Source organism: Myripristis murdjan, chromosome 10 (assembly GCF_902150065.1).
Source record: "Myripristis murdjan chromosome 10, fMyrMur1.1, whole genome shotgun sequence".
Taxonomy (NCBI): domain Eukaryota; kingdom Metazoa; phylum Chordata; class Actinopteri; order Holocentriformes; family Holocentridae; genus Myripristis; species Myripristis murdjan.
This window is the reverse complement of record NC_043989.1, coordinates 33,953,651-33,973,510: the sequence shown is the minus strand read 5'-3', so window position 1 is coordinate 33,973,510 and position 19,860 is coordinate 33,953,651. Positions and strand designations below refer to the sequence as shown.

The 19,860-nt window shown below is 39.4% G+C and overlaps 1 protein-coding gene across 4 annotated transcripts in view; it reads right to left on the bottom strand.

Moving 5' to 3' along the window:
• Positions 1-19,860, bottom strand: part of csnk1a1 (casein kinase 1, alpha 1) — a 51,667-nt gene that overhangs the window by 17,594 nt on the left and 14,213 nt on the right. For 3 of the 4 annotated variants that reach the window (XM_030062317.1, XM_030062316.1, XM_030062318.1), the window contains exons 3-5: positions 17,409-17,535; positions 16,467-16,565; positions 9,062-9,145 (exon numbers count right to left, since the gene is read on the bottom strand). In XM_030062317.1, coding sequence (XP_029918177.1) covers positions 9,062-9,145; positions 16,467-16,565; positions 17,409-17,535 — 310 coding nt within the window. The remainder of the gene's footprint in view (positions 1-9,061; positions 9,146-16,466; positions 16,566-17,408; positions 17,536-19,860) is intronic. The other variant, XM_030062319.1, reaches the window with a different exon arrangement.

Below are 19,860 nucleotides of genomic sequence, written 5' to 3'. Positions count from 1 at the left end.
GGTTATGTTGCAGCTAGCTCTGTAAACACATCGTTGCTCACTATTTTGAATGTCAGACCCACGGTGTAGCCTCTGAAGTAGCCACACTCAGACTGTGCACTTGTAGAGATGTTCAAAAGACTAATAATCAAAAGAATAATAACGATTCCATATGTAATTCTCAGACCAAATTCAGGTGGGCATTTGTGATACATTAAAAAAGCAGGCATTATGCCATGTACATCGGTGAGACCTCTGTGCTGCTGTTGGACACAGATTAAAAGAATGCAATTTGAAGACATCAAAACAGGGTCCATCAAAACGTTTTAACTGTTGAACATTTCACAAAGAACCAATCAACACCCTGTAACTGTATACAAATGGATTCAAAAGATTTAAAGACATATCTAGGTGGTTTCCACATTGTCACAGCCGCAGTTTGACATTTCACATTAGTTTACTGCTAATTCTGACCGTTTTGATTTGCCACCATTAACAGTATCAGCCTGACTGACCCCCCATTCAATTAAAAAAAGCACAGAACAATTCCGAAGACCTCTGATTCAGTAGACAAAGGTGATCAGTGAATGAGAAGTCAAAAATTGTGTTTAGCAAAATGCATCAGAATGTTAATATCAAGCTGCAAACTAAATTTCGCAGGAAAGTGTGTCCACTTCAAGAAGAATTTGATATTAAGGATGAAGTAGTCCTGGTACAGTCAAGATAACACATGAGGTGGTCGTCTTACTTCCACACTTTCTGCTTATAAACAAGAGTCAAGGTAGCACTTTGAGGTCACTAGGTGTCTGAGTTCTTTGTTTTACTTGTCAAAACAAATTTTTCAACCAAAAGCTGGTTATGTTACGACCTGGCTCCTGTCAATAAGAGCCCACTCAAGCCAGTAAAAAACCCAAGCAAGAATCTCCCTCTAGCTACTATCCATAAAACGAAATGGAAAGTAAACTACATTTTATACATCCACGGCTTTAAAACTGCTGCTGTCTTTACTGGGAGTAACTTGGAGTATTTACATTGGGTCCGAAAAAAAAAAAAAAAAAAAGAACTAAAGAAACTAAAATAGAATTAAAAAAAAAAACGGAAATAAAAAATTAATATCTAATAAAATAAAAAATATAGCTATATAGCTATAAGACAACTGACAGGATCCGAGCACAAAAGGGCACCCATTAGCTAAATACCATTCAGTGCTGCACTGTATATGCTTTCAGATCTTTTTTGGCCTTGTCAGAACAATGGCATCGTCTGATAATTAACTGAATGACACAACTTGAAACAGGAAAATCCGGTCTGGTCTGTTCAGTGCACTGCAAATACACACCTGTAATGGAGATCATGAGTGGACACTGCTATGTTTTAAAGGGTTGCAAGTCAAACAAATTGTCATTCTCAGTCAATTCTAACAAAATCTCCTCCATGTAGGAAATGTTGAATCAAGACAAACCAACTGAGAGCACAACCCAAAGTGATTCCTAAATAGCAGGTATTAGGCATCACAGACTGGTGGGAGATGTTTTCTGGGGAGTAAAGTTGAAATGTTTTAAAGTCAGCCTACCTGTAACCATTAGAGCCGTCCCTGAACAAAGTATGCCTTGCGCACCTTTAAGGTCACCAATATAAAAGCCGATTCATTAACTTTAGCCCAGGCTTGTGTAATGGTTCCTGCCAGTATTCTATATTCTATATACAAGGATGTTTTAACTGTTATTAACATTTTCAAAAGGCAAGCGTCACCTATGATCTGGTTTTACCCTGGTTACCTAACTTTTGATGTTTGGAAGAACACATTCTTGCAAAATACCAGGAAATACAATACATCAAACCAACCACCACATGGTGCACACAGGATATACACAAGGTAGGAACTAGGTGCAGGCAACTACATATTCAGCTGTGCAAGACATAGCGACACTCTAAGCTAATGGTAACTAAATGACATCCTCCAGTCTGTCCAGAAAAAAAAAAACAACCCATAACAAAAACAAACTTGTTATTTAGCCCCTTTTCTTTGAACGAATATCTGAAGACAGGCCATTGACAGCAAGGAAAAATTACATGCCCAACAAATGTATAGCAAATACACAACAGAGTTGTCAACCATGAACCTCAGTGCTTGCATAGGCAAAAACTAGAGACCCTGTGTAGCAAGACATGGGAGCAAAGTTTAAAGAAAACAGGTACCTGCTCAGATTACCATTATGAAACTGCAGTACCAGAGGCTGCAGTTTCAGGACCGCAGTCTGAGGACCCCAGTCTTTAGCAAAAGGGTAACCACTTGGTTTGGCAAGAAAATGCACTGGATTAAGGTTAGGGAAAGGTTAGGATTAGGCACCAAAACTGGAAAAACAATATGGTCACAACAATTCTAGTGTGTGAAATGAGACTGTCCATCACATCACCTATGGTCCTACAAAATGCAGTCCTGAACTGGCAGCCTCCGGTACTGCAGACATATGCTAATATGTCTGCTCCTATTGGTTCAGAAATGATTATGTGTACTACTAACACATAACCAAAAAATGTAATCAACACAGAAAGCAGCAAGACAGCAACAGAAACTTCAGTAACAGTTCATGCTGACCAAACAGACTACTGAAAAGTCTAGATAGTATTGTGGCTCTTAATGCCCTGCACTTACTTATCTTACTCCATTTCTTTTTGTATGAGATACTTTCCACCTGACTTTCAAACATGGTTTCTCTCATTCTTCACTACAGACATGCCTCAAAAAAATCCCCCCGAGACTAGGATCAGCCGGGACAGAAGTACAATGAGACAGGAGCACGGCAGAGGTGCAAGGGACTGCGGCCACTGCTGGCTGTCAGCTAATCCAATTGTTTACTTCTTCAATCGTGTCAACCCTCGGCTACATGTTTTTTTCCAAAAAAGACCTCAAGAAAAAGCTAGACAGCACACCCACCATTTGTCAAAATGATCTTAAATATAAGGACTGGAATATACTTGCTGCTGACAACTCGTGCATGTACACTTCATGGCTGCCATGCGAATTTTGTGGTCGTTTAACATCAGCAGAGAGGCTTGCTGTGTGTGTTGGAATGCTGAATGTACTGAGCGATTAGGGATAACAGCTCATCAAATGCACTGGCCGACATACAGAAATATTCCCAGTGTTTCCCCTTGTCAATCGCGCGCATCAGCAGAACAAGGGAAACAAATTCCCCGTTTGTTCTATGGGTTTGATTGAGGGGCCGAACATACCACCTCGGATGGCGACGTTGTTTTCGTTTCTGCCACAATCTTAATAGAAGCAAAATAATGAGTTCTTCCTCCTCAAGCGTATCTTTGTTTGTTTACAATAACGGCATGCGATATCCGGGCAATACCGGCTTTTTCGCGATTTCCGGGTCTGATTGTTGCTGTCTGCCCCTAGTGGAGACCTCCAGTATCATGCGTTTTGGACACGTTGTGCTGCAGCAAGTGTGTGCACTCACGAAGCACACTGTGTACGCGTACATTTGGTCATGCAGCAAGTATATTCCGGCCCTAAAGGCAATAGTTTTAAACATTTGATTTTGGACAGAATCTGCAGCATCCCTTATTTACTGTGACAGATGACAATGTGACACATAAATGCTAAACATGCAATTTGTAACGGCTCCACAGATTTCCAGCAAACTCACCATTGTGACACACACACACGCACACACACGCACGCACACACACGCACGCACACACAAACACAGAGTTGAACGATCCCAACGAGGATGCCATGAAGTCTAACAGAACTCTCCCACAACCACCCTTCCACTACATGACACAAATCTCCACAAAGGGAACCTTGGTGGATGTATCCCTATTTTTCAAAAAGTGCCTTAACTGTTCAGGATAAAAAATGCTAAAGAAAATTTGAATGAACTGATCAATGTAGACTATTTTGCAGCTTCAACAGATTTATGGTCCTGTAGAACCATCTAAGCCCTAGCTGATAGTTAACTGTTTACATTAGGCCAACTTTACATTGAGAAGTAATGATGAGGTATGAAAAACACATTTTCAAGCTGTGGTTAGGGCCAGGGGGCTCTAACTGATCCTCTGCAATTCTCGGCATCTCCAGGATGGACTGATGTAGAGACACGGCACCAAGTCCAGCGTGTTCAGAGTCCCCAAAACCCCAGGCCTTGGTTCCAAGTCGCTAAGAGATTTGGTTCAGGAGATACACTACTCACAAAAAGTTAGGGATATTTGGCTTTGGAAAATGTAAAAAGTTCACGCTACAGTGATATTATATCATGAAAGTAGGGCATTTAAGTAGAAGCATACACTGGTGATTTCCTCATCTCAAACAATTTCTTGAAACAAAAGCCAACAACAGTGGTGGATATACCACAACAAAAAATGTCAGTGTCAATAACTCATCATGTGCCCTTGAGCATCAATTACAGCTTGACAACAACGTCTCATGCTGTTCACAAGTCGACTTATTGTCTGCTGAGGCATGGCATCCCACTCTTCTTGAAGGGCGGCCCTCAGGACATTGAGGTTCTGGGGTACAGAGCTCCGAGCCTCTACACGGCGACTCAGCTGATCCCATAGAAAACCTATGGGATCAGCTGAGTCGCCGTGTAGAGGCTCGGAGCTCAGGTCTGAGAAAGTGCAGGCCACTCCATTTGAGGTACCCCAGTCTCCAGCAGCCGTTCCCTAATGATACGACCTCGATGAGCTGGAGCATCAAACACCTGATGTGAATTTTGCCGTTAAACTCCTTGTTAGAGAACAGCAACTTGTGCAAAAAGTACTGAAACACTGAACAGTTGGACATGTGCATTCAAAAGTTTACAGAAGGTCACATTAAGTTCACCTGTAAAGGTTATAATGCATTTTAGGTTCATCCTGAAATTTCACCCGAAAGCCCAATATCCCTAACTTTTTGTGAGTAGTATATATGCCAGAGATCAATTTGAAATATGTGCAATTGTTACTTGGCCTGCAATACCACCTGTGTAGATGTAAAAGAAATGAACAGCTTTGTTCAGAGTCCATCTTATGCTATTTGTGTTTGTAAAAGGCATAAAGGCTGAGTCCATTTATGCTATTGGCAGTTGGCAGTAAACCACCAATTGAAGGGATATATGACTTCTTCACCACGGTAGGAAAAAATCCATACCATCAAAGCCATATTTGTGACAGTAGAAAACAAACATTTCTGGGAAGAAGAACATGATCTGACTGTGTTTGGTGCTTTGACCTTTATGGTGAAAGGTACATGACACTATTTCTACCCTATTTATACATACATATACACACACTCTATATATATATATATATATATATATATATATATATATATATATATATATATATACAGTACAGGCCAAAAGTTTGGACACACGTTCTCATTCAATGCGTTTTCTTTATTTTCATGACCATTTACATTGTAGATTCTCACTGAAGGAATCAAAAATATGAATGAACACGTGGAGTTATGTACTTAACAAAAAAAGGTGAAATAACTGAAAACATGTTTTATATTCTAGTTTCTTCAAAATAGCCACCCTTTGCTCTGATTACTGCTTTGCACTCTCTTGGCATTCTCTCGATGAGCTTCAAGAGGTAGTCACCTGAAATGGTTTTCCAACAGTCTTGAAGGAGTTCCCAGAGGTGTTTAGCACTTGTTGGCCCCTTTGCCTTCACTCTGCAGTCCAGCTCACCCCAAACCATCTGGATTGGGTTCAGGTCCGGTGACTGTGGAGGCCAGGTCATCTGCTGCAGCACTCCATCACTCTCCTTCTTGGTCAAATAGCCCTTACACAGCCTGGAAGTGTGTTTGGGCTCATTGTCCTGTTGAAAAATAAATGATGGTCCAACTAAACGCAAACCGGATGGGATGGCATGTCGCTGCAGGATGCTGTGGTAGCCATGCTGGTTCAGTGTGCCTTCAGTTTTGAATAAATCCCCAACAGTGTCACCAGCAAAACACCCCCACACCATCACACCTCCTCCTCCATGCTTCACAGTGGGAACCAGGCATGTGGAATCCATCCGTTCACCTTTTCTGCGTCTCACAAAGACACGGCGGTTGGAACCAAAGATCTCAAATTTGGACTCATCAGACCAAAGCACAGATTTCCACTGGTGTAATGTCCATTCCTTGTGTTTCTTGGCCCAAACAAATCTCTTCTGCTTGTTGCCTCTCCTTAGCAGTGGTTTCCTAGCAGCTATTTGACCATGAAGGCCTGATTGGCGCAGTCTCCTCTTAACAGTTGTTCTAGAGATGGGTCTGCTGCTAGAACTCTGTGTGGCATTTATCTGGTCTCTGATCTGAGCTGCTGTTAACTTGCCATTTCTGAGGCTGGTGACTCGGATGAACGTGTCCTCAGAGGCAGAGGTGACTCTTGGCCTTCCTTTCCTGGGTCGGTCCTCATGTGTGCCAGTTTCGTTGTAGCGCTTGATGGTTTTTGCGACTCCACTTGGGGACACATTTAAAGTTTTTGCAATTTTCCGGACTGACTGACCTTCATTTCTTAAAGTAATGATGGCCACTCGTTTTTCTTTAGTTAGCTGATTGGTTCTTGCCATAATATGAATTTTAACAGTTGTCCAATAGGCCTGTCGGCTGTGTAGTAACCTGACTTCTGCACAACACAACTGATGGTCCCAACCCCATTGATAAAGTAAGAAATTCCACTAATTAACCATGATAAGGCACACCTGTGAAGTGAAAACCATTTCAGGTGACTACCTCTTGAAGCTCATCGAGAGGCTTTTCTTGCCCCCCGCCAGGCTAAGCGTTGCTTGTTTATTTATTTTATGTACCAGAAACAGCGATACCAAAGACGGTATACAGAGCTTTTAACCGCTTCTGGTGATACGGTTGAAAGCGCAATGGCGACATCTTATGGTCGATACGTGAACGCATAGGGGGTGAGAGGTCAGGTGTATTATCCATCACCTGAACCCCCAAAACCACCGCCTGTCTCTACCTGTCTACACGCTGCTCTATTTTCACTGGCTAACAGCAGCACACTGGTTTAGCTTGTCTATTCATAGATTATTCATGGATTATTTTGCAATCTATGTTATCACATGCATACTACTGCTCATTCATTGGAAGCTGAATTGTTAGGTGTGTTTGATAAGTAATTTACATTTTTAAAATAATAATAATCATTTAACATGTTATTAAATTATTGGAGTTAAATTATTGGTGTATAGTACATAGCAAAGAAGTGCATCCTGCTCACCTGCAAATAGCACAGACACCCAGACATTAGGAAACAAATAGTATGTGATATGTATTTTACAATACAGAAACGGTTACTGTGTACAATGTGAAAATCCTGCGTCTGAATATGTTATTACTACGTTTAGCTCTAAATATGATCATGGTAATCTGAAGTAAGATAACATGACAATCTGAATAATGTGAATATTTTGTGTCTTTGAGACTGTCTTTAATTATTTCACTTTATCTTCTTGGTAAGAATAGGCTTCATTTGTTAGTGCAGCTCCTTCCCACAACACCTTAAGAGTAGACAATACTGTTCAGTCCTCTTTAATACCTGTCAGATTGTCTACTACTAAGAAATACATGCTAGAGCAATGTCTAACCATCCGTATTTGAAATGCCCTCTCGTTGCCAGCTTTAGACAATGGTCAAAGGCAATCAATCCTGTCTTGGTTCAGGGTTATTTAAGAAGCCGTATTTGTAGCGTTGACAATGTGTGCTTTCACGTAGCACAGTTTTACCGATTCACAATGCACCACGCCAGCGTAAAAACAAACAAACAAAAAATGCAAACACGTAAAAAATTATAAAGACAAACACTTGACAATTCTAAACAAAGAAACTGAATAAGTCCGTGTTTGGGGTAGCAGAAGCAGCAGCAGCAGAACTTAAAGGATAATCCCTGGTATACAATGTGTCTTTCACATTGTTCTTTGGCCTGAGAACAGTCTTAAGATCCAACAGAAACTGTACATTAGGAGAGGCTTTTCCACACAATCACAATCAAGTTTAAGTCACTGATAATGCTATAGGAATGAGTTATAAGGGTCAAATGCTCATATCTCAAATGTCAGATAACATCATCCTTTAACATGATATAAAATGATACAAAAACAGGGTTTTTTTTCTTGTTTGTTTCTAGTTTTGGTGGTGAGAATTGGAGCTACAACCCCATCTTCAGTAGTCAGTCAGCAGGCATTTGCTGTTATAGTGTTGGTTTAGTGGTTAACCAATCACAACGAGCCTGTAATGTTGTCACCTATGAGTGCTCACTTCAAGTTCTCAGCTAAATGTTTATGTTACAAAATTTGTACTGCAAAATTTGCAGGGAGACAACAGTTGGGTCAACAAATAATCCGATGGTCATGTCTGTGGCTGGTGTGTTTACATATCCATCTTGTCAGTAACATCTTTTGGGAGATATCTGGCTATTGAGCTGGCCAACTAGCAACATTCAATTGACTGAATAATCAAAGTCTTGGGCCAATGTAGCAATGACGTCTTCACAGCAAACATTTGCATCCAGCAAATGGTGTGAAACCAGTATGTTTTGTAAAAATTACATTGTATGCGCTCAGAAAGCATGTTACATGGAGCTTTGGTACTCAAAAGTACAATTTCGCCTGTCTAAGTGAACACTGTTATGTTTGTCAGATTGATGATTAGTGTCAGTGCTGCCTTGGCCCCTATGAAAACTAGCTTTAGTTTTAAGTTTACTGATGTTTGCATTGCATTTACTAGAGAACCAAACCATGTATTACAATTTCACCTGGTGCTTAGACTACTCTCAGGCCAAGACAGGAACTGTCCTTGAATGTAGACAGGAAGTCATTTTAGCAAGAATTAGAGAAGCTGGCATCCCTCTTGTTACAGTTCAATATGACTGATGATGATGAAATTTAATCGGCAATTAAAAAGTTAAGAATGTTTTCCTTGCCCTCCATGCTAAGGTGCACATTGGATGCAGATATACTATATATGCTGATTTGAGAGCAAGGTGGCTGCTGGTCTGGGTAAGTCTGAACCAGTGTGGTTAGGTATGGTAGCAAAGCGACAACTGCTGTTGTGAGGCAACTGGTGTTGTGGTAAAGGTCACACCTGGTTTAATCCTGAGAAAGATGGATCCTGAGCAGAGCTAACAGCCAAGCTTCGTTTCCTCTTCCCCACTGACGAGTCTAAACACTAGGGCAGACAGTAGAGGGGCAGGGGTCAACAACACACAGCCTCTATCCACCTTCAGTCACAGTTAGCATTGAGTACAACAAGTACTTCTGGTTGTACCCTCATGGTTGACTCCCTTTGATACAACTAATACTGTCCTGTACATCATAGAGACGCCTCCTTCTGTACATCAAAGGCTAGATCTAAACAGACACAAAAGGTCTCTTTAAAATCTTTGTGGCACAGCTATGATCTTCTAAACTGTTGGATTTAGCAGAAATCATGTGGAATGAGTTTCTGCCTGGGACAACCTAGGTAAGATCAAACTTATGCCACAAAGAGCCAAAATTATCTATTTTTACGCATTTGCCTCCATGTATGTAGAACTGTTCAGAGTTGAGGTTCACGTCTGACAGACAGCAGCAATGAAGGCCAGTGCAGACAGGCAACACCACGGCTCAGAAAAAGCCTGGCAGGAGGAGACAAGATGGGGCACAGAAGGAAGTAGGGGGCCCATGGCTGTCCTTCGACTACCACTAAGCAGAACAGCAGGACAGAGCTTATGTTGATTATCTGTCAAATAGTCAAGTTTATCTGTTCTTAAGCAAAAGGTCATTAGCAGACAACTGAAGCAGGGCTCACATGCCTTAAGACAATACTGAAAACAAAGTTTCATAAACAACTGAAAAAAACTGAAAAGCTTTTAGGCCAAATCTCTACTATAGTTGGATTAATAATGTAGCAAGGTAGACAATGGACCAAGGGTTTATTTGCCTTTGAAGCAGTTTAACATTCATAAACAGTTCTTAAGCGGAAACCACAGAAATGAAATGAGTAGAATCGGTATTGTATAGGGGATTCTACAGTTGCTAATGGGCCAACTGGCAGCCATATTCGGGAAACTGCTAGAATAACTTCCACAGTTCCATTTCAACAAAACACGCATCATTAAAAATAAACGTAATGAAAGATTTCTTCACTTGTGATTTGACCAAAGTGGCCAAAAGGTGTCGCTGTGGTCCAGAAAGCACACATCGGAGGGTTATTATTAGCAGAAACTGTGAGACCCTGTTACTGAACCAAAACTGTAGCAGAGAGACACCACTCTCTACCACCCTGGCCCCAAATAACGGAAAAAAACACTCCAACATTTTGGGAAAAATTCCCTTTTTCCAACTCAACCAGACTTAGACAAGATATTTAATACCATTTTCACCTTTGTACATCCAATAAGACAGCTTCGGCTTTGCTGTAAGGTATATTTTTTTCACTTTGATGGAGATAACTCCCATCGACTTCTAGTCATTTTGCTATGGTAATAAAAAAAAAATGCTACCCATAGGAACCGAACCAATGAATGTATAGAGATGAAAATGGTATTGAACATCTCGTCTCAGTGTGGGTAAGTGGGAAACCAGGTATTGTGCCCAAAAAATTGGAACATTTTTTAACCACCCAGTAATACTCCATCTTACCTTGAACCACAGGCCCATGCCAATTCTGCCTAATTCTATGTTTATGGGGGAAAACACCCATTTTAAGATAATGTGATACTCATGTGCCCCAGGATAATTCAGTAAATACTTTGTCGTGCTTTCATAAAGCCAAAAACTGAATAAGTAGTGCCTTGAATATGTGAAGTCAATGTAAAATCTGGAAATACTCACCTGTAAGATTTTTGATCAAGTTCTTGCATCCAGAAGGGATTTAAATTCTGATTCACCCATGTTAGCAGTGTTAGAAGGTATGCTTCATTTTGGTGACAACTCACCGTACCCCCCTATGTTTTCTTGCTTTAGGAAAGAGCAGTGCAAGTTCTGACTGAACTGTGTTTTGCCCAGGAATTACACGAACTCTTAAAATCAATGGCATTCCCCTTCAATCAGATGGACTCTGCACTTATGTTCATTGTCCATCTCAGTCTAAACGTTCTCTCCTGCCTGACAACAGTGACTACTGAAATAATACCTGAATAAAAGAGTAAGAGCTTATGTAAAGCAAACAAGATAACCAAAACAAACAGGATAACCGACCAGTGTAAAGATAACTGCACAATGGTCCCAGTTTCAAGAAAAAGTTCCCCACAAATTCAAACAAGCTCTTCAAATAATTTCCGGCTGATGCTTTTACATCTTTTTCCAGGCTTACTTTCCAACCAATGTATGACAAGAAATAGTAAAAAAAAAAAAAAAAGAAAAGAAAAAAAAAAGAAAAGAAAAGCAAATCAAAGATATGTTATTTTCCTACCTCTTAGTCTGTTGCAATTTGAATGACAGCATAGAATAAATACAACATGAAAATGCATTTAATTTAATGACTACTTTCCAGTGGCCAGGATGAGGAATAAACTTTTCTATTCATAGCAAATTTGATTTAGATTGCTAAATTCTGCTATCCATTTTTAAGTCAATAATATAAGCTACACAAGTTGATAAAAATGTGTAGCTAAGAATGGGATCAATACATGGTTTGGCTAGACAGTTTGTAAATTAACTTGTCACGTCTTGCCTTGCATGTTGTCATTTCATATTGCTGATGTCACACTACTAGCGGGACTGGGTTATTTGTACAAGTATTTCCAGAGGGATCAAGTTCAAACTCATATTTATCTTTATTTGTCCTCAGAGGGCAAGATAAAACAGCACAACATTTTGAGGTGCTATTTTGTGTCACAAAATTGCAGATTAACACTGGAAGCTCAGCCTCAAGACTACACATTGAATGAACTTTCAAGTGTCATCTTACAGTCACCATGACTGGTTAATCTGCAAAATGGGAGAAGTGTGCACATGCTAGAAGACCAGTAGAGGACACTTCTTATGCAAGGGTGAGAATAAGAGGGATGAAAGGAAACACTACAATAAAGGCATGTGTGTAAATTATTCACTGTAAAACGAACTAACCAATGGTTACACATTGTTTGTGAATTGATGCACTTTGATTTTACTACCAGAAACGACCATATTACTTCAGTGTCCACTTCACGATCAAGACGAAATACATGGTAGAGGCTTTTCTTTTCTTTTCCAAATTCAAATTTTCACCCAGATACAGAAGTAAGAGCAGCTGATTTTTTTTCTGGGAAATGTTGGAAAAAGTACAGCAAATATTGTATTTACAGATGGCACAGTACAGACAGAAACTGACAGTTCCCACTCAATAATGTATTGATATTATGTATTATTTTCCCTATTTTTTCTTGTATTCTGACTTTATCATTTGAACTGGAAATTCAGTTTCAACTAGCCTCTGTACTAACATCCAAACATATAAGTCTTTATAGCTGGACCGCTGATTACTGAACTGTAGGTTGGACCACAAAAGGTCCCAACACAAAAGCCAATACATACCTGTATGGCTCAAATGACAAGATTCAATTGGCTGGCAGGCAAGTACAGCTGATATTCTGACCCCATTATCTATTAACAACACCTCATTTAACTGGTGTATCCACACACACACACACACACACACACACAACAAATGAACAAATTCATTAATATTCATTCAACTTTGAATATTTTCTTATTGAATTGATAAAAATTTTCATCCAACACATGATTAAACACTTTCTGATGACAAATGTGCTTAAATCGTACAACGCAGAAATCAGAAAAAATTAACTGGGACCAACCTACACAGGCACAGATTCTGGAAAAAATTTAAATGGATTTCATAGGGCCCTGTCCAGAAAAAAATAAAAAAAAAATCTAAATAAATAAAGTAAAATAAAAAAAAAATAAAAAAGCACATCATACTGGGTTGTTGATATAATAATTTCCTACTAATCTGTACAACATATCTGAGGTAACATAAACATGGTAACCTGTTATGACCAGAGGAGCTGGACTATAACATACCATCACTTCTAGATGACTTTCCATACTAAGTCAGAGCACTTCCTTCATCAGGAAATGTTTGCTTTTGACTTTGTTAATGCTCAGTCTCCCCTGTTGGGCTGAAACCCATCTGATGCAATAAGTATATGAAATAAGTTATAAAGCGCGCTCAGTTATATTCCTGCAAAACGGCCCACTTGTACAGTCCCATAATATTTGCCCATTTTTCTAGAGAATTAATTAAATTTCTTGACATTCACTTTCTGGCAAAAAAACAACAACATTATTGCTCAATATTTCAAAAATTCCATGAACAGTGCAAAGCCTGCCTATAAACAAATTAACTTTTGGCGACCATAGATACCCTGAACTAGACAGACAAGGCTACAGTGAGCAGGAAACACAATGAAGGCTGATATGACTTTACTGACTTCAGCTCTGGCTGGGCTCTGGTTGAGTGCCTGTGTGGCAGAGGCCATATTGCGGTAGTTCAACCATACATCATGCTTTAACTTGGCCAAATGTTGCCTGTCTGCAACGGCTCAGAATAAGGAGGTACAAAATAAGAATTAATTTCAGGCAACATGATCACAGATACATACCTCTGACCAGATACAAAAAATGTAAACAGTCTTGAATGATTCTGTTGATATGTGAGCAAGGAAAAAAAAAAAAAAAATCAGTGTAATTACTGTCTAGCATGCAGAGACAGATTTTTAGAAAGAGCCCTGGTAAAACAGAGACTGTGCTTGACTGTCTTAGAATCCTTGGTTAAAAAGAGTGATACTTTTCATTATTTGTGCTCACATGGTGGCTGCTATCCCTTGCTTCTCACAGAGAAACTGTAGTGCTGCCTTGTGTGCCTGTACAAACTATGACGGATTAGCTTCATAAGTGAAGTTGTTTTTTTGACATCATGTCGATTTGATACATGGTAATCTTGTTATAATCTTATGTTTGAATGCTGCCATAGTGTTTGTATTACTGTTAGCTAAATTTTAAGTGCAACAAATCTAGTATGTCAGCCTTAAACTCATTTTAGGGCGGAGGGCTTTGAAAAGGGTCTTGCCACATTCACAACACACCAGAGGAACAGTCTTAGTACATGACAGCGTGTAGGCTGTCATGTGTGTAATTCAATGTGTAATTCAATTCAATTCAAAATCACTGTTAATTATACATGTTAAATCAACCATAAATATTCTAAGAGTTTTTTTGTATTATCTTACTGCTGATATCAAAGGATTCACTGCTAAGTTTGGCATTTATGTTGATAACCTTCTTGACACTGAGCGTGTGACATCAAAGCCTATACAAAATGTCCATATGTCCTAATACTAAGACAGACAGTAAACAGCTAACAGCTTAACTTTTCTACAAAGAAATAAGAAAAAATAAATTTCATTGTTCTCTACTCATTTGATCAAAATGTGCTGCCTGTTTGAGTGTATCTATTGGACTCACATGGCTTAAAACAAAGATAAATTATTTCATTAAGCCAGGTGAAATGTTTTTTCTCTATTTTCATCAATAGTCAGAAGAGAGAATAATTTATATGCATGACATAATCAGTTGTATAATCAGTACAAGCTGTAACACACAAATCAGGTAGCACAAGAGGCATGTGAACACTTGATGCTGGCTTAAATTCAATTTGAATTATGCTGAGTCAGATGGAAGCTACTTATCATTTAAATATTAAGACTAGAATTATTGCCTTGTGATTGAATGCCTCAGCAAACCTCGCAAGTTTCTGTCTACATCCATATCTGTCCAGACTCAACTGTCTCATATTTGTAATCAGACTCAGTTATGAAGACTTTGAAAGAATTTAATAAAAAGGTATTAAGTGTATTTTTTGGTGAAACTGAAGTTATCACTGTACTGACATGTATGATTCCAGTGAATAATTTCCAGTGAGAAACTGAAGCTGTCTTCACTTTGACTATTTTTTTTTTTTTTTTTTTTTTTTTTTTTTTTTTTTACAGAGTACTGAGTACTGATAGAGACCTTGGTCACAAGGTGCAACAATTATCACCTGAAGATCAATATCAGCAGAATCAATGAGCTTGTGGTGGACTACGAGAGAAACAGGAGGCCCCCTGGCCCAGTTGTCATTTAGGGACAATAAGTGAAGTAAAAATCCTGAGTTATGGCATTGATTAATGGCCAAAAGTGTTTTACATACCATGGATATAAAATGCCATGACTTCATCATTTTATCCTATTTGTTTTTTGTGTGAAGCTTTGTCATATTTAGTGGATGAATTGTTGAGTTCTGGCCAGAAATGTGTTTTGTGATGACACAATAACTTTGACCTTCAACCACCAAAATCACATCATCTCAACTCTGAGTTCAAGTGTACATTTGTGCCAAATTTAAAGAAACTCCCTCAAGGCAGTCTTGAGAGACCGTGTTCACAAGAAAGGAATGGATGTACGGAGAACATGAAAACACACTGCCTCCAGCTATCACCAGCTGGCTATCACCAGCACAGAGGCAGAAAAAAACTTGCATGAGAATACTGTCTCATTAAACCTAAGATATTGCTCAGTTAATGAAAAAATTCTAAATAAGAAATGAGAATTAATGTTCTCTTATCAAAACACTGCGAGTTTCCATGGTTTATTTGAACTGATCCTAGCCGTAATTTTCACTGCTGTGGTTACAGGAAAAATCCCTGAGAGACGCTGTCCCTCAGCATGTACTATGTGATTTGATCTGACCACTTGATGGCATTCAGGGTAGCAACAAGTTTACATCTAAACATGTACTGTGTGTGTCTCAAAGCCTCCACAAAAGGCACATTAGTTTCCAGGATTGTTATTTGGTTCTAAAATTGCATGGTGTAGATTTAAACAAATTACTGGCCCATTTGTCCCGAGAAAATATCCATGGTCTTGTCTATTTACTGGCCACGTCTTAGCCACAGATGAGGCATTTTCACAATCAGACAATATTTTAAGCCATGTACAGCAAGAGCTGTGAAGAATGAAGAATTTGCCAAATGAAATATCTAGGTTACAGAGTAACCACAGTAATGTGAAAATTGTATACGAAAGCCAGAAAGGGCCTATTTAGCTATCAGTATGTTCACAACATGGATACGGCAGAAAAGACAAATGCTCATTCTTGTGTATTAGATATCATGATGATGTCAGCTATGAGCTGCTCCTCTGAATACTGCCAAAATGGGGTGAGCTCAACCCCCTGTTTTCACACTACATTTTTCACCAACGGAAAAATAACCTCTCCCTGGGATGAAAAATTCCCACCAGGTACCAGGGTAGCCCCAGGGTCAAAGTCCCACCCACCCCCGACCTCCCAAAAATAAATGTGAAACTTGGAGATGAAAATGTATGTGTGAACGTGCGTACAGTTTCTTCCCTAGAGTTATGAAGTGTCAATCTGTGACATCATCATTGTGAGATTAGTAATGCTAGATTCTTTAGCAACAGCCATGGAGCAGTGGTGCCCCTCTAAGTGTCTGAATGAATCTTACCTTGTTACAGTGACGTCCAATGCCCATGAGGAAGTTGTCTGGTTTGATGTCTCTGTGAATGAAGTTCTTTGTGTGTACATACTCAATTCTGCTGATCATCTGGAGATAAAAGGAAAAAAAACCTCAAAGTTACAATTTGTGCATGGGCCATATTTCCAATACAGAGGACGAGTTACCTTGAAAGTGTACCTATATTACATGTTAGTGAACTAGTTTTATCACCACCAAACTTTGAATCACAGTCCCAACGCCTCCACTATAGCTAGCTACTGCTGCTTTGACAGCAAACCTCAACAAGATTTATTTTCTACACAAAACTGGGAGGTCTTCCTCAAATTTGTGTCACCTCATGGTGCCAGCACGGTTAAACATACTTTTGGTGCTTACAGAAATGACCACAGTTCTCTTCAATGGAATTTTCCATAGGTGGCTGCAATAATAGCACACTCAGAAATGGTGCTATGACAGGGTTGCCACTCTTTTAAAAGGAAATTATTTTCCAGGATTTTTCAAGGACATACTGAATGACTTACGTACATGTTAGCTGTTGCTCACAGAAAGTTATTTTAGCCAAAAAGTTCAAAACTGTGTGAAACTGACATCTAAAATTGCATGTTATCAACATGTTTTTGCACTGTAGGCCTGTGCGCACAGATGCGTTGATTACCCATACACTGCACTAATTAAAACATTGCTTTGTGTAATTTTGACCTGTTTGGGCCTCCATACATGTGACACTGCAGAATGCCAAAACACAACAGCTGGCAGTGACTAGGCACTGAAATGGGGCATCAGTGGCTAAAAATGTGCAACGTGAGCTCAGGTAAACTTTAATAAATGTAATCTCAGCCTAACTATATCATGTTCCAGATTCCCACTATTATTTCCAGGATGTTTTTTCAGCTTTCCAATTTCCCAGGTGTTTTCCCTGTGTGTTTTTACCTGGTCTGCCAGCATAAGAACTGTCTTCATGGTGAAGCGGCGAGAACAGAAGTTGAACAGGTCCTCCAGACTGGGTCCCAGCAGATCCATGACTAGGACATTGTAGTCCTTCTCCTGGCCATACCACCTGGTATGACAAGAAAAAAAGTGTTATTACTGGGGGTACTATAAAGATAAACTGCTAAAAGCACTATAAATCTGTTTGGCTGGTGAAAAGGTCAGGAAATTTTGGACTCTTATCAACCACATAAAACCATATGATGTTGAAACCAACAGACTCAAAAGCTCACACTCTGGTTACTGTCCTTGTCCCAGTTAGGTATACAGTATGTATGAGTAACTGGTGCACACAATGCATACTAACTGCAGTTGCAAATTGTTAATATGAATGAATTTACAAACGCAGTTACAATGAAATTTGATCCCAGTCAACAAATGGATTTTCCTAAACAACTGATGGATCCCGCTTCTCACTTCTCTAACACAAGATCAAGTTCACTCCGTCTTCTTCACTGACTTTCACTCTCTTAAGACTTTCGCTCTCTTGGGCTGTGAGGACTTTCACATATGCAGTATTCTTTAGTTTTGCATGTTTCATCTCCCGAGGTGTTGCACAGCAACCTCCACTTCTAACTATACCTGACGAAACGCCCCACAAAACAAAACAAAACAAAAACAAAAAAAACAAATGGATTTTTCAGGTAGCGAGTGTGGTTTTAGAATGCAGTTGTCAGCAATAGCTGAATGTGAACTAAACAGGATTAAGTACACCAAGGAGATGTGACAACTGCATTTAGCTGCAGTACGTACATAACATGTCTATACTAAGACACATTGCCTGGCAGCACTGCCTTACATTAAACGGTGGGGGCAAACAAAATGGCCCAAAGCAAAGTGAATAAAGTTAAGACATTTCAGTGTTTCTGGTTGAAACAGTATCATGAGACAGGATGACACTGACTGGTCAAAAGTCTTGGCACTCCACTGGAGGCATGGAGCTCCATTCATCCAAAAGATACCCCCTCAATTGATGTTTTGATGATGGTACTGGAGAGCGCTGTCTAACATGTCACTCCAAAATCTCACAAAGCTGTTCAACTTCAACTTCAAATTAAAGAACTATGGTTGGACATCGCTTTTAAAGGTAACAGCCACAATATGACAGTACTACTGAATATATTCATGTTAGGTCAATTGGTGCTAAATTTCAGTACCCTGAAGTCAGGCTGTGTTGTGAATTCAAATAAATATCGATGAGAATCCTTACAAGAATTTTTAAAAAATCCACTACCACTACTAGTTGGGGGCCTTACGGCAAAGTTCGCACAAACCCATCTATAAGTGTCAAATTTGGCACAGATGTAGCTGTCAGGCATACTGAAATGATTTAGCCAGGGTGCCCGAGCCAGAGACACCTGAGGCTAAGATGGTGGCCAAATCCAATATGGCCGCCGCCTGGAAAGGGATTTGGCTATAACATTTGAGCCAGATGAGATACAAATACAAACTTGATGTCTATTTTAACTTTTTTGACCATGGGAAACCCATAGGAATACTTACATTTATGATTGGGTATATCAGGACCCCAAATTTCTAAAATCCAATATGGCCGCTGTTCGAAAAACAGTTTTAGCTACAGATTTTGAACCAAATGAGCTACAAAGGACTATGTGGTGTCTATTTTGTGTTTACAGACCATGGGAAGTCCATTGGTATTCTTATATTTATGCTTGTGTGAGTCTGGACCCTCTATTCTTTTCAAGGCTGTGGTTGAAAATCTTAACTTAATAATAATCTTAACTTACCTTAACAACTTTGAAGGTTTTTCTCAATGTCGATTAATTTCCTTATAAAACTGAAGTGCTTTCAGTGTAACCCATGTGTATGCATTAGAAGTGTAATCATAAGACACATTTTTGCCAGGCAATATTTATATAAGGTAAAATTATTAAAAGAATAATAAAATTGTCAAATTGTCCAAAACAGTTAAACAAAGGGTTGCTTAGCATAACAACAAACAGCAACAACATGAATTCTCTTTCTTATTATCTCTCTCTCATTTTCATGGTGTCTCTCATATGAATTATCCTAATCATGCACAGATCACTCATCGTCTCCACCACCATTGTTAGTACAGGCACCCTCACATTCACATATAGAAGTGCAATGAACTCCAGCTTTTGAGCATTTGCAGCGCCTTCTACAAGCCTTCTTCCAGCCACAGTGGAGGAGAATGGTGCAAACTTTACTGGAATCTGCAAGATTGGTCCAGTACGGTTCCCAAGTCTTGCTCATAAAGTCCCTATGCCATCCCCATGTACTGAACTCTGGGATATCTTGCTGCACAGCTGTTGCTTGGTTCCAGAAGAAGCTGGATTGCAGTAGTGCCCTTTTGGTGTGCTGTATCAGTACAGCTTGGGTGGGAGGCAGGTTTTCAAGGGACTTGGTACCA